The sequence below is a fragment of the Sapajus apella genome, unplaced genomic scaffold (genome assembly GCF_009761245.1).
Source record: "Sapajus apella isolate SASKATOON/1434 unplaced genomic scaffold, GSC_monkey_1.0 scaffold56, whole genome shotgun sequence".
Classification (NCBI taxonomy): Eukaryota; Metazoa; Chordata; class Mammalia; order Primates; family Cebidae; genus Sapajus; species Sapajus apella.
In genome coordinates, this window is record NW_022436996.1 from 14,261,241 (window position 1) to 14,276,621 (window position 15,381).

Here is a 15,381-nt window from a genome sequence, read left to right on the forward strand (position 1 = left end):
GGCAGGAGAAGGAGAGAGAGCGGGAGGTGCCACACACTTTCAGACAACCGGATCTTGTGATAACTTACTCACTATTGGAAAACAACAAGAGCGAAATCTGCCCCCACCAGGCTTCTCCTCCAACACTGGGGATTACAATTTGACATGAGATTTGGGCAGGGACACAAATCCAAGCCATATCAATATTGATAAGCCAAAAAATAAGAAAACAAAAATACCTATAATCCTATTACCCAGAGATTAACCCATAGACATTTTATGGTCCTCCTGCCTGTTCTTTTTCTATTTTTCAATCTTTATAGACATCCAACTGTATATATATTAATTTTCCTACTATTTTCTAACCTACTTTGTAAAAAAAAAAAAAAATCTAGTTACATATTATCTGTAACCTTACTGCTTGGAAAAGTAAGAAGGATGCATTTTTCTTTTTTACCAGCAGGGAAACATTTTTATTAGATGCGAGTAGGAGGTAGTGCGGAGGATGGTCCCCAACAGTTCTTTTCCTTTACACTGGAGTCACCTGTGTCTGTTCACACCGAGTCTGCCTCTGAAGTGCATTAGGGGTCCCACCTCTCAGGTGTCATTCTCTCTTCTTCTCACCCTTCATGTGCCCTTAATTTTCTTTCTACTGCTGCTCTCTTTCTTAACCTTTGACTACAACTCTCAGTCAGAAGTTCTGGCAGTTTTTTCCATCCACAGACCGTGAGGTGAAGAAAGCTCTAGGTCCTTTGAGGTCCTGAGCTTACCTTGGTGGTGGAAACAGCAGAGATAAACCTGAGATTCTTCAGGTGCTGCCCAAAGGGGAAGAGCATGAAGTTAAACAACGGTTCCTTGATCCATACGATGACAAATCTTCCAGGTAAGTAAACTTTTATCTTGCAATATTGGCCAATTGTTATTTTAAAAATTTTAGTGGGTTACACACTGGTGTCTCTCTTTTTTCTCATGTTCTATTACCATAGAAATGAATAGATAAATATTGGGAATAAAACTCATCCTGACCCATTGTTTCCTCTGCTCCTTCTAGTAATTCCAGTGAGGAAATTAAAACTGTGTGTGGAAGATGGCCAAGAAGTGGAAGATCAGTATTAGGAAGGCTGCTTAAAAAAACTTCTAGTGATATGAAAATACGCAAAGGAAACCCAACAGAAATGTGATGTGGGAGACCATCAAGAAACCTGCAGAACTATTTTAAATGACTGTGAACTTGGGACTTCTCAATGGCTCCCAGCCCATAAATATAATGGTTCTAATGTGCGACACGTCCTCACCACTCTAAAACTAGATGTCACTGTCACCAAAACTAGGTGTGTGGGAGGAGAGGAGAAGGTGCTTTCATTTTCTTCCTTGAGGAAGGACACCAGGTTCTAAAATTTCAGTTTCTCTTTTCCTTCCCAATTACTTTCAGTCCCTTCCCACCAGGTCAGAAAAGTAAATGTTTCTGTCTCCCGACTTCTACCAAAAGTCCACAGCCTTGAAGGGCAGTAAAAGATATAAAAGAGTCAGAGAAGGGCTCATTATGCTAGCAACTAGAAGGATAATTAAAAGTTGAAATAAAATGTTTTTAGAATATGTATTCCACAGGGAACTTAGCAGAGAAGGGAGCTGTGGTTGTGGAGAAGTAGCTATGGAAAAGAATGAGCAAGAAACACACCAAGAGCAAGTAATTGCCCTCTGGGGATGCCTAAATTCTGAAAAGTCACCAGCTAATACTGACAAAGTAAAACCTGCATCCCCAAGAAGAGCATGAACAATTGTATCAAGGACTTTCTAAGAGATGTGCATCTCCACACTCAAAATGCCCCGTGCATGAAGTGAGCACTTAGCCTTGGTGAGTCACCCACAAGGAAGGTCACGAGGAGGTGGTGGGAGGATAAAGCCCAAATCCCTGGGAGCAGCCGGGACTGTTTTGTGATCCTCCACTGTATTTTCCTCACTGGTTGTAGTTGGAGGCCGTTTGAATTCCTCCGATGACCTACGTGATGCAACACAATGTTTTCAAGCCATTTCATGGAGTCCTGGTTCTTGGTCAGTCATCCAGTCAACAGCATAAACTGAAGTGCTCAGTATATATAGACATACATTTTAAAAACTAAGGAATGGAAGTCAAAAGGGAGAAAGTTCTTTTTGTGGCCTTGAGGCATGTCTATTCTGTTGGAGATGAGAAGGAATGGAAAAGGGCTAGGATTGGTATAGGAACCAAAGATAGACATAGACCTTCATCTTTTCTTAATAAAAACAATGGTGAATATTCTCAAGCATCAGAAAGTATAATTCGTATGGAACTCAGGCAAGTTTGGTCCCAGATCTAGTAGAAAACTTGGTGTTAGGGGTCATTCCAATCCAGGAATTACTGGGGTCACACTTTGGAAGGAGGCTTACGTATCAGAAGGCTGCTAGCCTTTCAGCCGTGGCCCAGGTAGTATTGCCATTTCTACCGGTGTAGTCCTCTTCCCCAGTTCCTTAGTCTCTGCTTTTGAGTCAATTAGTCCCATTCATTGACACCTCCCCAGTCAGCTACGTGTGTGATCTGCATCCTTTGAACCAAAACCCACTAACCCATCCTCATTGCCTACAGTCCCACTCCCACCAGCTGTGCATGCTTAGAGCAAAGACCAAAGGACCTATTTTTCCCTTTTATAGTTCTTGAAACCACAGATTATGTATATTCGTTTATCACAAATCTTTAGAGCTGGAAGAAACCTTAATGGACCAAATCTAACTTGCAATGGACCCAATAGATACATAGATGGTTTACTGACACAGCTTGAAGCCCAGACCTCCTTCCAAGAATCTTAGCATAACGTAAACCACATCTACTTTTTCAAGAGGCAAGGGCACTATTTTTGTTTTTGTTTTTGTTTTGTTGTTTTGTTGTTTGTTTCTACTTTATTATTTGTACAGATCTGCCTAGCTGATCACATAGCCAAACTCTACGTATCCTCTTACCAGATGTCTTCATCAGGCTTCCTCTGAAACCTCCTCTGATAAGGTTATGATGACTCACTCTTTCTATTCTCCCTGCAGGCTGAGTTCGTAAGCGGGAGACCAACGATTGATTTGTTATTCCAGCACCTTCCACCTGACCAGGCACTGAGTAGCACTCAGGACATGTTTACCAAGGGGAGAAAAGTGGAATAAAATTCTCTGTTCCAAAAAGCTAAGAACAAGGCCATCTATCAATAAAAATAGTTTTTCATCATCTAAAAACATCACCAAAATTTATTGGAATAAAATAGCGCTAAGCTCACACTGTGTGCGCAGCATGTACTGCCTACCTGTTGAGTACAGGTGAACCCTCCACTTTGATTCTTCACTATATTTAACAGGGTCTCTGTAATTAGGTGGTTTAAGCAATATAATTTATTTCAAGGGGCCTTATGACCCACATTCTGTTAACTTTCTGACCTTTATAGCACATATTCATCTTGTTTCTTGTCTCCGTAGCTCTGGGTAGACTTTAACCTCTGTAATTTGGACTTGTTGAGCATAGTAACAGCCACTTAACTCTACTTAGTACTTTAAAAGCATATTCATATTCATTTGTTCATCTGATCTTACTTAAAATATTGTGCAATAGACATTATTATTATTCATGCATTTCAAATGAAGAAACTGAGGCTCAGAGAGGTCAAGTAAGTTGCACTGAGCAGACTAATGGAAGAGGCAAGCTCAAACTCAGACCCCTTAACTTCTCATTCAAAGCTTTACCCACGCACCACATGTCTTTCTCTACAAGGAAAGATGGCTGTTCTGAGCTTCCCATCTAAGGATCCTCAGATGCCTCCCTTCCTAGACCACAGCTTTTCAGAACTCCTTCCTACCCCTTACTCATAGGCTTGGGGAGAGCTAGATGTGCAGGGCAGCCCTGACCCTTGTTCCAGCTTAGTTTCCAGGTAGATCTGAGACCTGGGCAAATTACCTCACTCCTGTTCCTTTGTTTCCTTGTTTATAAAATGAAAGGAATGAGACCCTTGGCCTCTATGTTTCTTGTTATTTTAAATAGCTGTGATTACCTCCTGGAGGATATCTCCAGTTTTGAGACCAACTCTGAAAGTGAAGATTCTGTCTGTAGTAACAAGCAGCCTACCTATCATAGTAGATCAGCATTGAGTTACTTCTTCTGCTGATACAAGGGAACCATCTCCCTAGGGCAGTACTCGAAACTCCAGCCCCTGGCTCTGACCCTAGAATCTGATCTCCAACCTTGAGGACCCAAGGCCAGTTTCTATTCTTAGCAGTTTCTACAGTGACACCTTCTGGCCACTGCAGGGCCAGGGCTGAACGCAGACAAGATGCTGGCTCCATCCAGGTCCTCTGCTCTCTCCCTCCACCGATGTTTCCAGCCAGAAGAAACAAATTGAATTATGCATTTCAGCTGTCTTGTATTTTATTCTGTTTCTGCTATGGTTTTCTTAATGCTGATGGATTGCATTTGTCCTCTGGCTGTAGTGGCTTGCACAAACATGCTCTCACTAGATTCTCAGATTTAACCAAAATCCATCTTTTTTAAATTTATTATGTGATCTTCTGGCACTGCTGATTTTCTAAACACAAATTCCTGACATTGAAAGGCAGAACTTCCTAGGCTGGTTGGAAGCATAGTGCCTGATAGGCTCAAAATTTTTTTAAAAAAATTAATTGGTTTACTAATTAGGTATGTTTAAGAGCAGGAAATACACCTGGAGATTACATTTCTATTAAGAAAAAGTGATGGTGCTTAATTCTATTTTTCAAGAGGACCAGCCAGCATGGTATAAGGGAGATGAACTGGCGCAACCTTAGCTGACAAGGGAGAATTCACCCTGTTTAAAAAGATTCAGTGGGTTTCCATCACCTTATATTCAATAGTAATAGACGAGTATCATTGGTTTTCAAATGCTTGCATCTATATTTGTTTAAACATAGAAATAAATGCCTGAAACTCATTCTATAAATTGCATGTTATTAGGGAGTAAGGCATAACTTCTGCGGTAATTTAATTACAAAGCTCCAAATTTAATTAGCCAAATACTAACCTTGTTCTTCTCCTTTATAGCACTTAGCACAATTATACTTAATTAATTATTTGTAATTGTTGTTGTAATCTCTGTGTCCCTGGATAAATTATAATAACCAAGAATGCAAGGACCCATGTTTCTATCTTTCTTACTCACAGGCAGATAACCAATGCCTGGCACAGACCCTGGCACACCAGCAGGGGCTTAGTAGATATTGGTTTCAAGGACTTCAGTTTCATCTGGACTGGTGGGAGAAATGAAAAGGATGTGAGAGGATTCCTGTCTAGACTCGATGGGCCCTAGAATCAGCATGAAGAGCAGCTCAATCCAGAGTTAAGAAATGAGCTGAGAAACCCCAGGACATCCCTATGGTTCTCAAGTGTCTGATTACAATACTTTACCCACTGCTACACCACAGTGAAGAATCCTTCCTTTCTTTCCTATCTTCCACTTTCCTTCCCTCCTTTTCCACTTTTCTATTGTCTTTCCTTAGTTTTTCTTTCCTTCTCTCATCCTATTTTCTCTGTCATTCCTTCTACATTGATAGATAACCTCCTATACAACTGTGTATGGGTTGTAGATTACCTCCAATACTAACTGTGCAGGGTCCTAGGTGTGAAAAGATGTCCAAAACAGTAACTTCATCCTTCAGAATCTCTCAAAATTTGGTTTAGTGTCAGAAACCAAATGTTTCTTTCTCCAAGATCTTTGCATTCCCTCCTAACCACCTAGATTGAAGAAGTGAGATTCAATGTCCCAATCCCATCTCTAATCCTAGCCCAGGACTTAACCCACGACTCCTAAAGTGAGACCTTAACTTCTCCTTTCCTAACCCTACTTCTTCCCCTGGTAGCCTGACCCACCTGCTCCATGGGAAGGGACAACGTGACCTGGGTGAGTGAGTTCATCCTAATGGGCCTCTCCAGTGACAGGGGGACCCAGGCTGGACTCTTTGTCTTATTTGCGGCCGCCTACCTGCTGACCCTGCTGGGCAATGGGCTCATCCTGCTCCTGATCTGGCTGGATGTGCAACTCCACCTGCCCATGTATTTCTTCCTCTGCAACCTCTCACTCGTGGACATCTGCTATGCCTCCAGCGGGGTCCCACAGATGCTGGTGCACTTCCTCCTGGAGAAGAAAACCATCTCCTTTGCCCGGTGTGGGACCCAGCTCTTTTTCTCCCTGGCCCTCGGAGGGACCGAATTTTTGCTGCTGGCCGCAATGGCCTATGACCGCTATGTGGCCGTCTGTGACCCCCTGTGTTACATAGCAGTGATGAGCCCAAGGCTCTGTGTGGCACTGACAGCTGTCTCTTGGCTTGTGGGCCTGGCTAATTCTGCTATGGAGACAGCACTCACCATGCACCTGCCCACGTGTGGGCACAACGTACTAAACCATGTGGCCTGTGAGACACTGGCACTGATCAGGTTGGCCTGTGTGGACATCACCTTCAATCAGGGGGTCATAGTGGCCTCCAGCGTGGTGGTGCTGCTGGTGCCCTGCTGCCTGGTGTCACTGTCCTACACCCACATTGTAGCTGTCGTCCTGCGGATCCGCTCCACCCACGGACGCCGCAAGGCCTTCGGGACCTGTGCCTCCCACCTCACTGTGGTCTCCATGTCCTATGGTATGGCTCTCTTTACCTACATGCAGCCTCGCTCCATGGCCTCAGCTGAGCAGGAAAAGCTGGTGGTGCTCTTCTATGCTGTGGTGACCCCCATGTTGAATCCTCTCATCTACAGTCTGCAGAACAAGGATGTGAAGGCAGCTTTGAGTCGAGTTCTGATAAGGAGCTGTGCATTAAAACAGTAGAGAGTGGTTTGGGTAATGAGAGGCCCTCACTCTGAAGACAGTGGGCATTGGACCTTGCTCTCCAGCATAACATGTGTATGCATGTGTGTGTACGTATGTGCATCTGTGCAGGGGTGTGTGTGTGTGTGTGTGTGTAAGGGAACAGGTGGGAGGGCCACAATCAGTACTACTCTCTTTTGAGGTAATAGAGAAATGGATTTCATCCAGACTTCATCTTTGGCCTGTGCCGCCTTCTCAATGTGAATTACAATAACTTAAAAATACATATACCCTACAGAAAGTTAAATAAAATATATTCATTTTCATAAATGAAAGAAAGGGGGAGGGAGGAGAAAAGATATACTAGTGTATATGAATTAGGAAGAAAGATTAAATTAGAAATGAGGGCAGTACACAAAATGTATTGGAAGAAAGTCTATTTCTTGCTAAAAAAAAATTTAAATGTATGTTTCTGCAGTCAGTGAGAAAAGGAGGGAAAAAAGGTTTAAGTTACAAAATTCACTGTGCCCATGGGATCAAACAAGCCTTAGGTCAGAGGTGCAAAGGCCACGCCAGTAACTCACACATGGTACAGGCCAGCTCACTGGGTTGGGGAATTCACCCATGGGTTTGGGGCCAAAGTCACAGTAATGATCTCTCAGCTCTGATGAGTATGACTGGGCTATGTGCCAGTCACATGAGCATCCCTCTGCTTGTTTCCCTTTCAAATTTGCAGTGGTAGCAAATTGCTGGCCAGAAAGTCAGACGTATGGGACCTCAAACAAACATCTTGTGCACAATCAGGGCTAAGGATATCCTCTTGTGAAATGACGGCTATGCTCAGAGCTCATCCTGACTAGCAGGCCATGCTACGCCTGATTAGAGTAAGCCATGGGATTCAGCAAGGAAAGAATCCTGCTTCCTCATTGGGGATAGTTTCGACCTGCTCTTCTCATACACACGTTTTTGAGCTCTAAAATACTAGATCAGAAGCAAAGCAGTGATAATTTTATTATGAAAAAATGTTTAAAATAATTTTTTTTTTTTGAGACGGAGTCTCACTCTGTCACCAGGCTGGAGTGCAGTGGCACGATCTCAGCTCACTGCAACCTCTGCCTCCTGGCTTCAAACAATTCTCCTGCTTCAGCCTCCCAAGTAGCTGGGACTAAAGGGGCTCACCATCACACCAGGCTAATTTTCTGTATTTTTAGTAGAGATGGGGTTTCACCACGTTAGCCAGTATGGTCTCCATCTCCTGATATTGTGATCTGCCCACCTGGGCCTCCCAAAGTGCTGGGATTACAGGCATAAGCCACCATGCCTGGCCCAACAAATTTTTAAAGTCAGACTAAAACATCTTCTTAACTAAATATTACGAATCTCTGGTTTGTCTTGACCACAAACCAAAACAAACAAACCAAAACAAGCAAACAAAAACAACAACAAACAAACATGAATTGAGAACAGTTCAAACTTTTACTCAATCTGTTGCAACAAAGCTAAAGGGTTGAAAAACTGGAAATGAAGAGCATCCTTTAAAATTGTTAGTTAAAGTTTTTAACTGCAGTAAAGCTCACATATCATATGAGTCACAATTTTCGCCATTTTAATGCCATGGCATTATGCAACCTCATCTCTGTCTGCCCCAAACACTTTCAATACCCCAAAAGGATACACCACACTCATTAGTCAGTCACTCCTTCTCCCGACTAATCTGTTTTCTGTCTCTATGGATTTGCCAATTTTGGACATTTCATATAAAGGGAATCATGCAATATGTGGCATTTTGTGTCTAGCTTCTCACTTAGAATAATGTTTTTGAGGTCTTTCCATATTGCAGTAAGCAGTAGTGCTTCCCTTCTTTTTATGGTTGAATAATATTCCATTGTATGGATAGACCACATTTGTTTATTCAGTCAGATAGTGGACATTTGGATTGTTTCTCCTTTTTTGCTACTATGAACATTCACATACACATTTTTGTTTGAACACTTGTTTTCAATTCTTTTGAATATTTACCCAGGAGTGGAAGTGCTGGGTCACATGATAATTCCATGTTTAACTTTTTAAAGAAGCTGCCAAACTGTTCTCCACCACAGCTGAACTATTTTACGTTCCAGCAAAGAACCAGCAATGGACAAGGATTCCAGCTTCTTCACAGCCTTACCAATACTTATTCCAGTTCTGTTGATTGTAGCTGGTCTTTCTCATGCAATTCTCATGATGGTTAATAAGTCTCACAAGATCTGATGGCTTTATCAGGAGTTTCTGCTTTTGCTTCTTCCTCGTTTTCTCTTGCTGCTGCCATGTAAGAAGTGCCTTTCACCTCCCACCATGATTCTGAGACCTCCCCAGCCATGTGGAACTGTAAGTCCAATTGAACTTCTTTTTCTTCCCAGTCTCAGGTATGTCTTTATCAGCAGTGTGAAGATGGAGTAATATATCCCAGAAAGTCAATTTTACTGTATGTTAATTAAAAGGCATTACCAATCAGTAAGAAAATGGTGAACATGCAAACAGAAAAATGGAGAAATAAAATAAATATAAAGGTAGAACTTGTTTTATAACATTTAGCACACGAAAAAATCTTTAATCTCAACAACAAATAAATACAAACTAAAATAATAAACTATATTAAATTATTTAATTCACAAAAAAATATGGACAGCAGATACTTTAATTATACTTATCAAAAGCCTTAGACTACCTTGGATGCTGTAGTGATGCCATAGTGAGACCCCGTCTCTAAAAATAAAAATTCAATAAATTAGCCAGGGTGGTAGTACACTTGCAGTCCCAGCTACTCAGGAGGCTGAGTAGGAGGGCTGACTGACTCATGAGTTCAAACTACAGTCAGCTGCAATCGTGCCACTGAGCTCGAGCCTGGGCTACATAGCTAGACCCTGACTCAAAGAAAATCTTTTTAAAAATTCATGCTCTGACTTTTAGTTTAAATTGCATCTGATCCCCTAGAGAAAATATCTTAACTCTAAGACAAGCTATGTGATAATACCAAGAAAGATAAACACTTGTAGAAATGTTTAAAATATAATCATCTGGTGATTACTATATCTTGAGAGGACTTTTTCCTAATATCTAAATAATTCACAGAAATCCAAGGATACTACTACTAACCAAAGAACATAACACTTGTCCTTCTTCTTTGGACTTCTGCTTTTTGAGACAGCTGAGACATTGCCCTGCAGACTGCATCCCATAAACAACTGGAGAAAGCAATTCTCAAGAGACTAATAGGGCAGTAAAGAATAAGCGAAAAGGGATGATATTATAACATGGTGCATTTAATTATTTTGAGAAAGGCCATACTACCAGAAAGTAGAGGAGGCGAGAGTTGGTCTTGGGTATTTTTAATTCCAGGGCCCAGTCTCTTAGCCACTACTTTCCATAACCTATATCAAAATTCAGAAAGAGGCTGGAGGCGGTGTCTCATGCCTGTAATTCCAGCCCTTAGGGAGGCTGAGGTGGGAAGATCACCTGAGATTAGAAGTTCGAGACCAGCCTGGCCAACATGGTAAAACCCAGTCTCTAGTAAAAATACAAAAATTAGCCAGGCCGACTCCAGAAAGAAAGAAAGAAAAGAAAGAGAGAGAGAGAAAAAGAAAGAGAGAGGGTGGGAGGGGAGGGGGAGGGGGGGAGTGAAGGGCTCACCAGAGGTTTTAGAAAAATATAATCATTCAAAGTGACTCACATTTGAACACATCCTGAACAGTGTTATATTTTAAGTATATATGAAAAAATCCAACAGCAAACATGTAAGAATAGTAGATTCCCCAGGGAAAAACCAACAATCAGGCTGGCATGGGACTTTTCCTCTACATTAAGGTGCAATAAGGAATGACAGGAAGGTAATGAAATAATTTTCTACTAGGTTTTGAGGGCAAGAAAGTATAATCCAAAAATATTACATCCAGCCAAATGATCCTTAAAGTATGACATAAACAAGCAGACATTTTCTTATATACATGGCTCATCAACCATGTCGAGTCAATTTTTTACCTTAAAGGATAAGAAAATAAAAACAAATTTAAAATATAAAACTGAATGGAATATGTAGGATTATGTTGGGTTAGAGAGTTCAACATATGTCTTGAATATAAAGGAATTTAAACTATATTGATAAAAAGGAGGTTGTCATAACTAGAATATACAAACAGAAAGCTACAGTTGAATTAGCAATTGATTAATTATTAGAACTCAGGAGATGTTACAAATTCTGATTTGGTATTTGTAGTAGAAGGTGCCTAGCTGCACAGATCAGCTCCTCTACCACTATCTGCCACCAGAATCAAGTCCTCAGCCTTTATCCTCTGAAAAAAGTGTTTTATTTTTTTCTCTGTCTCTCTAACACATAAGATAAAATTTCTTGGAAGCTCTAGAACCTGTAGTGTTGGTGGTGTTTTCACCGAGTAAATATCACCCCTCTGGCATTGTAGAAACTAATCGTTTTCTAATCAATTCCCTCCCTGCTCATCCTAAAGTGAACTCTGCCACTTGACATAATTTATCCTCAATTTCAATGCTTACAACGCTGATAAGATTGCCCATCCAAGGCAAAAACTCATCCCAACATAGTCCCATCTACACAATTGCAGAGTAAATCCACAGTTACTACACAGTCCTTCCTTCTTCTATGTAAACAGGACATTTCATTGCTGAAAACTTTTTTTAAAAAATCAGTAAGATGGTTGAAAGATAAAGTGAAAGAACTCTCTAAGAATATAGAATAATAGATTTTAAAAATTATACAGGCCTTCTACTTCCACATGAAGAAGTAACATGACACAATTACCCAGCAACTAGCAAGCAACTAGAAAACTGGAAAACAATTTAAAAACATTGTTTTCAGATATTAAAAAACAGATAGCACAAAACTGTGATCCCTGTGAGGAGGAAAAATAATGAGGTGATTCTTAAATCACCCAGACTTTCTGCCAAGAGGCAATATCCACATTGTGGCACAAAGAGAGGGAATTTAAACAGACCTGAAAATCTTGCTGAGTGAAGGATGCAGGGATTAGCAGGAAGAATAAGCTACACAGGAAACCCGCTCCAGAAATCAGTCTTTGAGTCCTTAGCTAAACACCAATCCGTATGTGAGGAGTGTGAAACCCTGTAAGACTGAGAAAAACAACCACCCAAAAAAGAAAAATTACTGGAGAGCTATAAAACAAACAACTTCCAGAACTCCTATGGGGTCAGGATTCATTTTAGCAGTCTTTGGCTAGAATAAAACAACCTTACTGAATATACAAAGCACTCCGTATGAATTGCAAAGATGCCAAGTCTTAGAAGTTGAGCAAAATTTGCCCTAGAAAAAGACTACCATAGACTTACCATAAATTGAAAGCAGCAAACTAATTTACAAGTAACTGTCAGAAAAGGTCTAAAATGCTTGAACAGAATACAACAAAATCAAGTATTAAACAACTTAAGATTTCTAATAGCCAACATTCAATAAAAAAATTACTGGGAGAGAGATCCAAGATGGCTGATCACTAGCAGCTCAGGATTGTAGCTCCCAGTGAAAGCACAGAGAACGAGAGGATGCCACACTTTCAGACGAATTTTTGTTGCTCAGGCACCAGGAGATTCCCAGCGGAGGAGCCCCACGGGTCGCCAGTGCGACTCTTGTGGCCGGCGAGGTGGTTTTGCCTCTGCCTTGGTGCGGCGGTTCTTGGTGCAGAGTCAGAAAAGCACCATCAATTATAATGCCGCTGTTTTGGCCAGTGCAGTGGGTTGCTCAGATTTTAGCGCTGGGAATCAACAAGTTGGACGTCCACTCAGAAACCCAATTATAAAGATGGTAATTATAAAGACCACAGATGGATAAATCTATAAAGAAGGGCAGAAAACAGCCTAAAAAGGCTGAGAATACCCAAAATCATAACGCCTCTCCCTCTACAGGGGATCACAGTTCCTCATCAGCAACGGAACAAGGCCTGATGGAGAACGAGTGTGTTCCATTAACAGAAGCAGGCTTCAAAAGGTGGATAATAAGAAACTTCTGTGAATTAAAAGAACTTGTTCTAACACAATGCAAAGAAACTAAGAACTTTGAAAAAATGTTTGACGAAATGTTAACAAGAATACACAATTTAGAGAGGAATATAAGTGAATTAATGGAGCTGAAAAACACAACACGAGAACTTCGTGAAGTATACACAAGTTTTCACAGCCGAATCGATCAAACAGAAGAAAAGATATCAGAAGTCGAAGACCAACTTAATGAAATAAAATAAGAAGACAAGATTAGAGAAAAAAGGATAAAAAGGAACAAGCAAAGTCTCCAAGAAATATGGGACTATGTGAAAAGACCTAATCTACGTTTGATAGGTGTACCTGAACGTGACGAAGAGAATCAATCCAAGCTGGAAAATACGCTTCAGGATATTATTCAGGAAAACTTTCCCAACCTAGCAAGGCAGGACAATATTCAACTCCAGGTAATACAGAGAACGCCACAAAGATATTCCTCAAGAAGACCAACCTCAAGACACATAATTGCCAGATTCACCAGGGTTGAAATGAAGGAGAAAATACTGAGGGCAGCCAGAGAGAAAGGTCAGGTTACCCATAAAGGGAAGCCCATCAGACTCACAGCAGATCTCTCAGCAGAAACCCTACAAGCTAGAAGAGAATGGGGGCCAATATTCAACATCCTTAAAGAAAAGAACTTTCAACCCAGAATTTTACATCCAGCCAAAATAAGCTTCATAAGCAAAGGAAAAATAAAATCTTTTGTGAACAAGCAAGCACTCAGAGATTTCATCACCACCAGGCCTGCTTTACAAGAGCTTCTGAAAGAACCACGACACATAGAAAGGAACAACCAGTACGAGCCTTTCTAAAAAATACCAAAAAGTGAAGAGCATCAACATAATCAAGAATTTACATCAACTAATAGGCAAAACAGCCAGCTAACATTAAATGGCAGTATTAAACTCACATATATTATTATTAATTCTAAATTTAAATCGACCAAATCCCCCAATCCAAAGACACAGACAGGCAAAAAAAGCCAAAACCCATAGGTATGCTGCATCCAGACCCATCTCACATGCAAGGATACACAAAGACTCAAAACAAAGGGATGGAGAAAGATTTACCAACCAAATGGAGAGCAAAAATAAATAAATAAAAAGCAGGAGTTGCTTTAAAGCAACAAAGATCAAAAGAAGCAAAGAAGGATATTACATAATGATAAAAGGATCAATGCAACAAGAAGAGCTAAAGATCCTAAATATATATACACCCAATACAGGAATACTCAGATATATAAGACTTATAAAGAGACTTAGACTCCCACACAATAATAGTGGGAGACTTCAACATCAATATTAGACAGATCAATGAGACAGAAAATTAACAACGATATCCAGTATTTGAACTCAGATCCAGAACAAGTAAACTTAATTAACATTTATAGAACTCTCCACTTTAAATACACAAAATATTCACTCTTATCAGTACCACATCACATCTATTTACAGGTTTAAATGAAATATTGGTTGGCTGCTTGTTTGATATTTTCTTCCCTCATTTTTTTTCATGTCTCTACTATTAAGTACAATTATAGGCATATTCATTTTGAGACTGCATTCTAGCCCGGGCAATAAAGCAACACCCCATTCTCTCTCCCTCTTCCTCTTTCTCTTTCTTCCTCTCCTTCATTCTTTCTTCTTTTTTTTTAGAAAAATAAAAATAAAAATAAATAAATAAATAAATAAAATTACTGGACCTTGAAAAACCAGGAAAATAAGATTCATAACTTGGAAAAAATCAGTCAACAAATGCAGGCCTAGAAACAGAAGAAACTAAATAGGACTTGTAAAGATGAAAAACAAAATACGTAAAATTTAAATTTCACTAGATGGCATTAATAATAGTTTAGGTCTTGCAAAATAAAATAATAGTAAGCTGGACCTCCTGAATGTATAAGCATCCAACAGTAGAGCTTCAAAATATATGCAGCAAAAAAAAAAAGAAAAAATTTTAAAAAGGTATCAGGCCAGGCACCATGGCTCAGGCCTGTGATCCCAGCACTTTGGGAGGCCAAGGTAGGTGGATTGCTTGAGCTCAGGAGTTCAAAACCAGCCAGGACAACATAGTGAGATGCTGTCTCTATAAAAAATTTAAAAATTAACCGGGCATGGTGGTGCATGCCTGTGGTCTCAGCTACTCCAAAGGCTGAGGTGGGAGGATTGGTTGAGCCTGGAAGCAGAGGTTACATTGAGCTATGACCACACCACTGCACTGTAGCCTGTATGACAGAGCCAGACTCTTTCAAAAAAAAAAAATTAAAAATACACAATTAGAGTAGAATAATTCAACAATTGCCTCTCAGTAAATGAACAAGTAGACATAAAATCAGTAAGGATACAGAGGATATGTAAGACTTGAACAATGCTGTCAACCAAGTAGACCATTTATAGAACACTCCATCCAACATCAACAGAACACACAGCCTTTTCAAGTGCACATGGAGTATTCATCAGGACTGATAAGCCATGGGCCATGAAGCAAATCTCAAGAAATTTTAAAAGACTGAAATCATGCAGACTATGTT

The 15,381-nt window shown here is 40.3% G+C and overlaps 1 protein-coding gene across 1 annotated transcript; it reads left to right on the forward strand.

Moving 5' to 3' along the window:
- The first annotated feature begins 5,863 nt into the window (after nt 1–5,863).
- LOC116528070 (olfactory receptor 2F1-like) lies at nt 5,864–6,917 on the forward strand. The gene has a single exon (XM_032245222.1). The coding sequence runs from the start codon at nt 5,874–5,876 to the stop codon at nt 6,813–6,815; it is 942 nt and encodes a 313-aa protein (XP_032101113.1). The 5' UTR covers nt 5,864–5,873; the 3' UTR covers nt 6,816–6,917.
- The last annotated feature ends 8,464 nt before the right edge of the window (nt 6,918–15,381 follow it).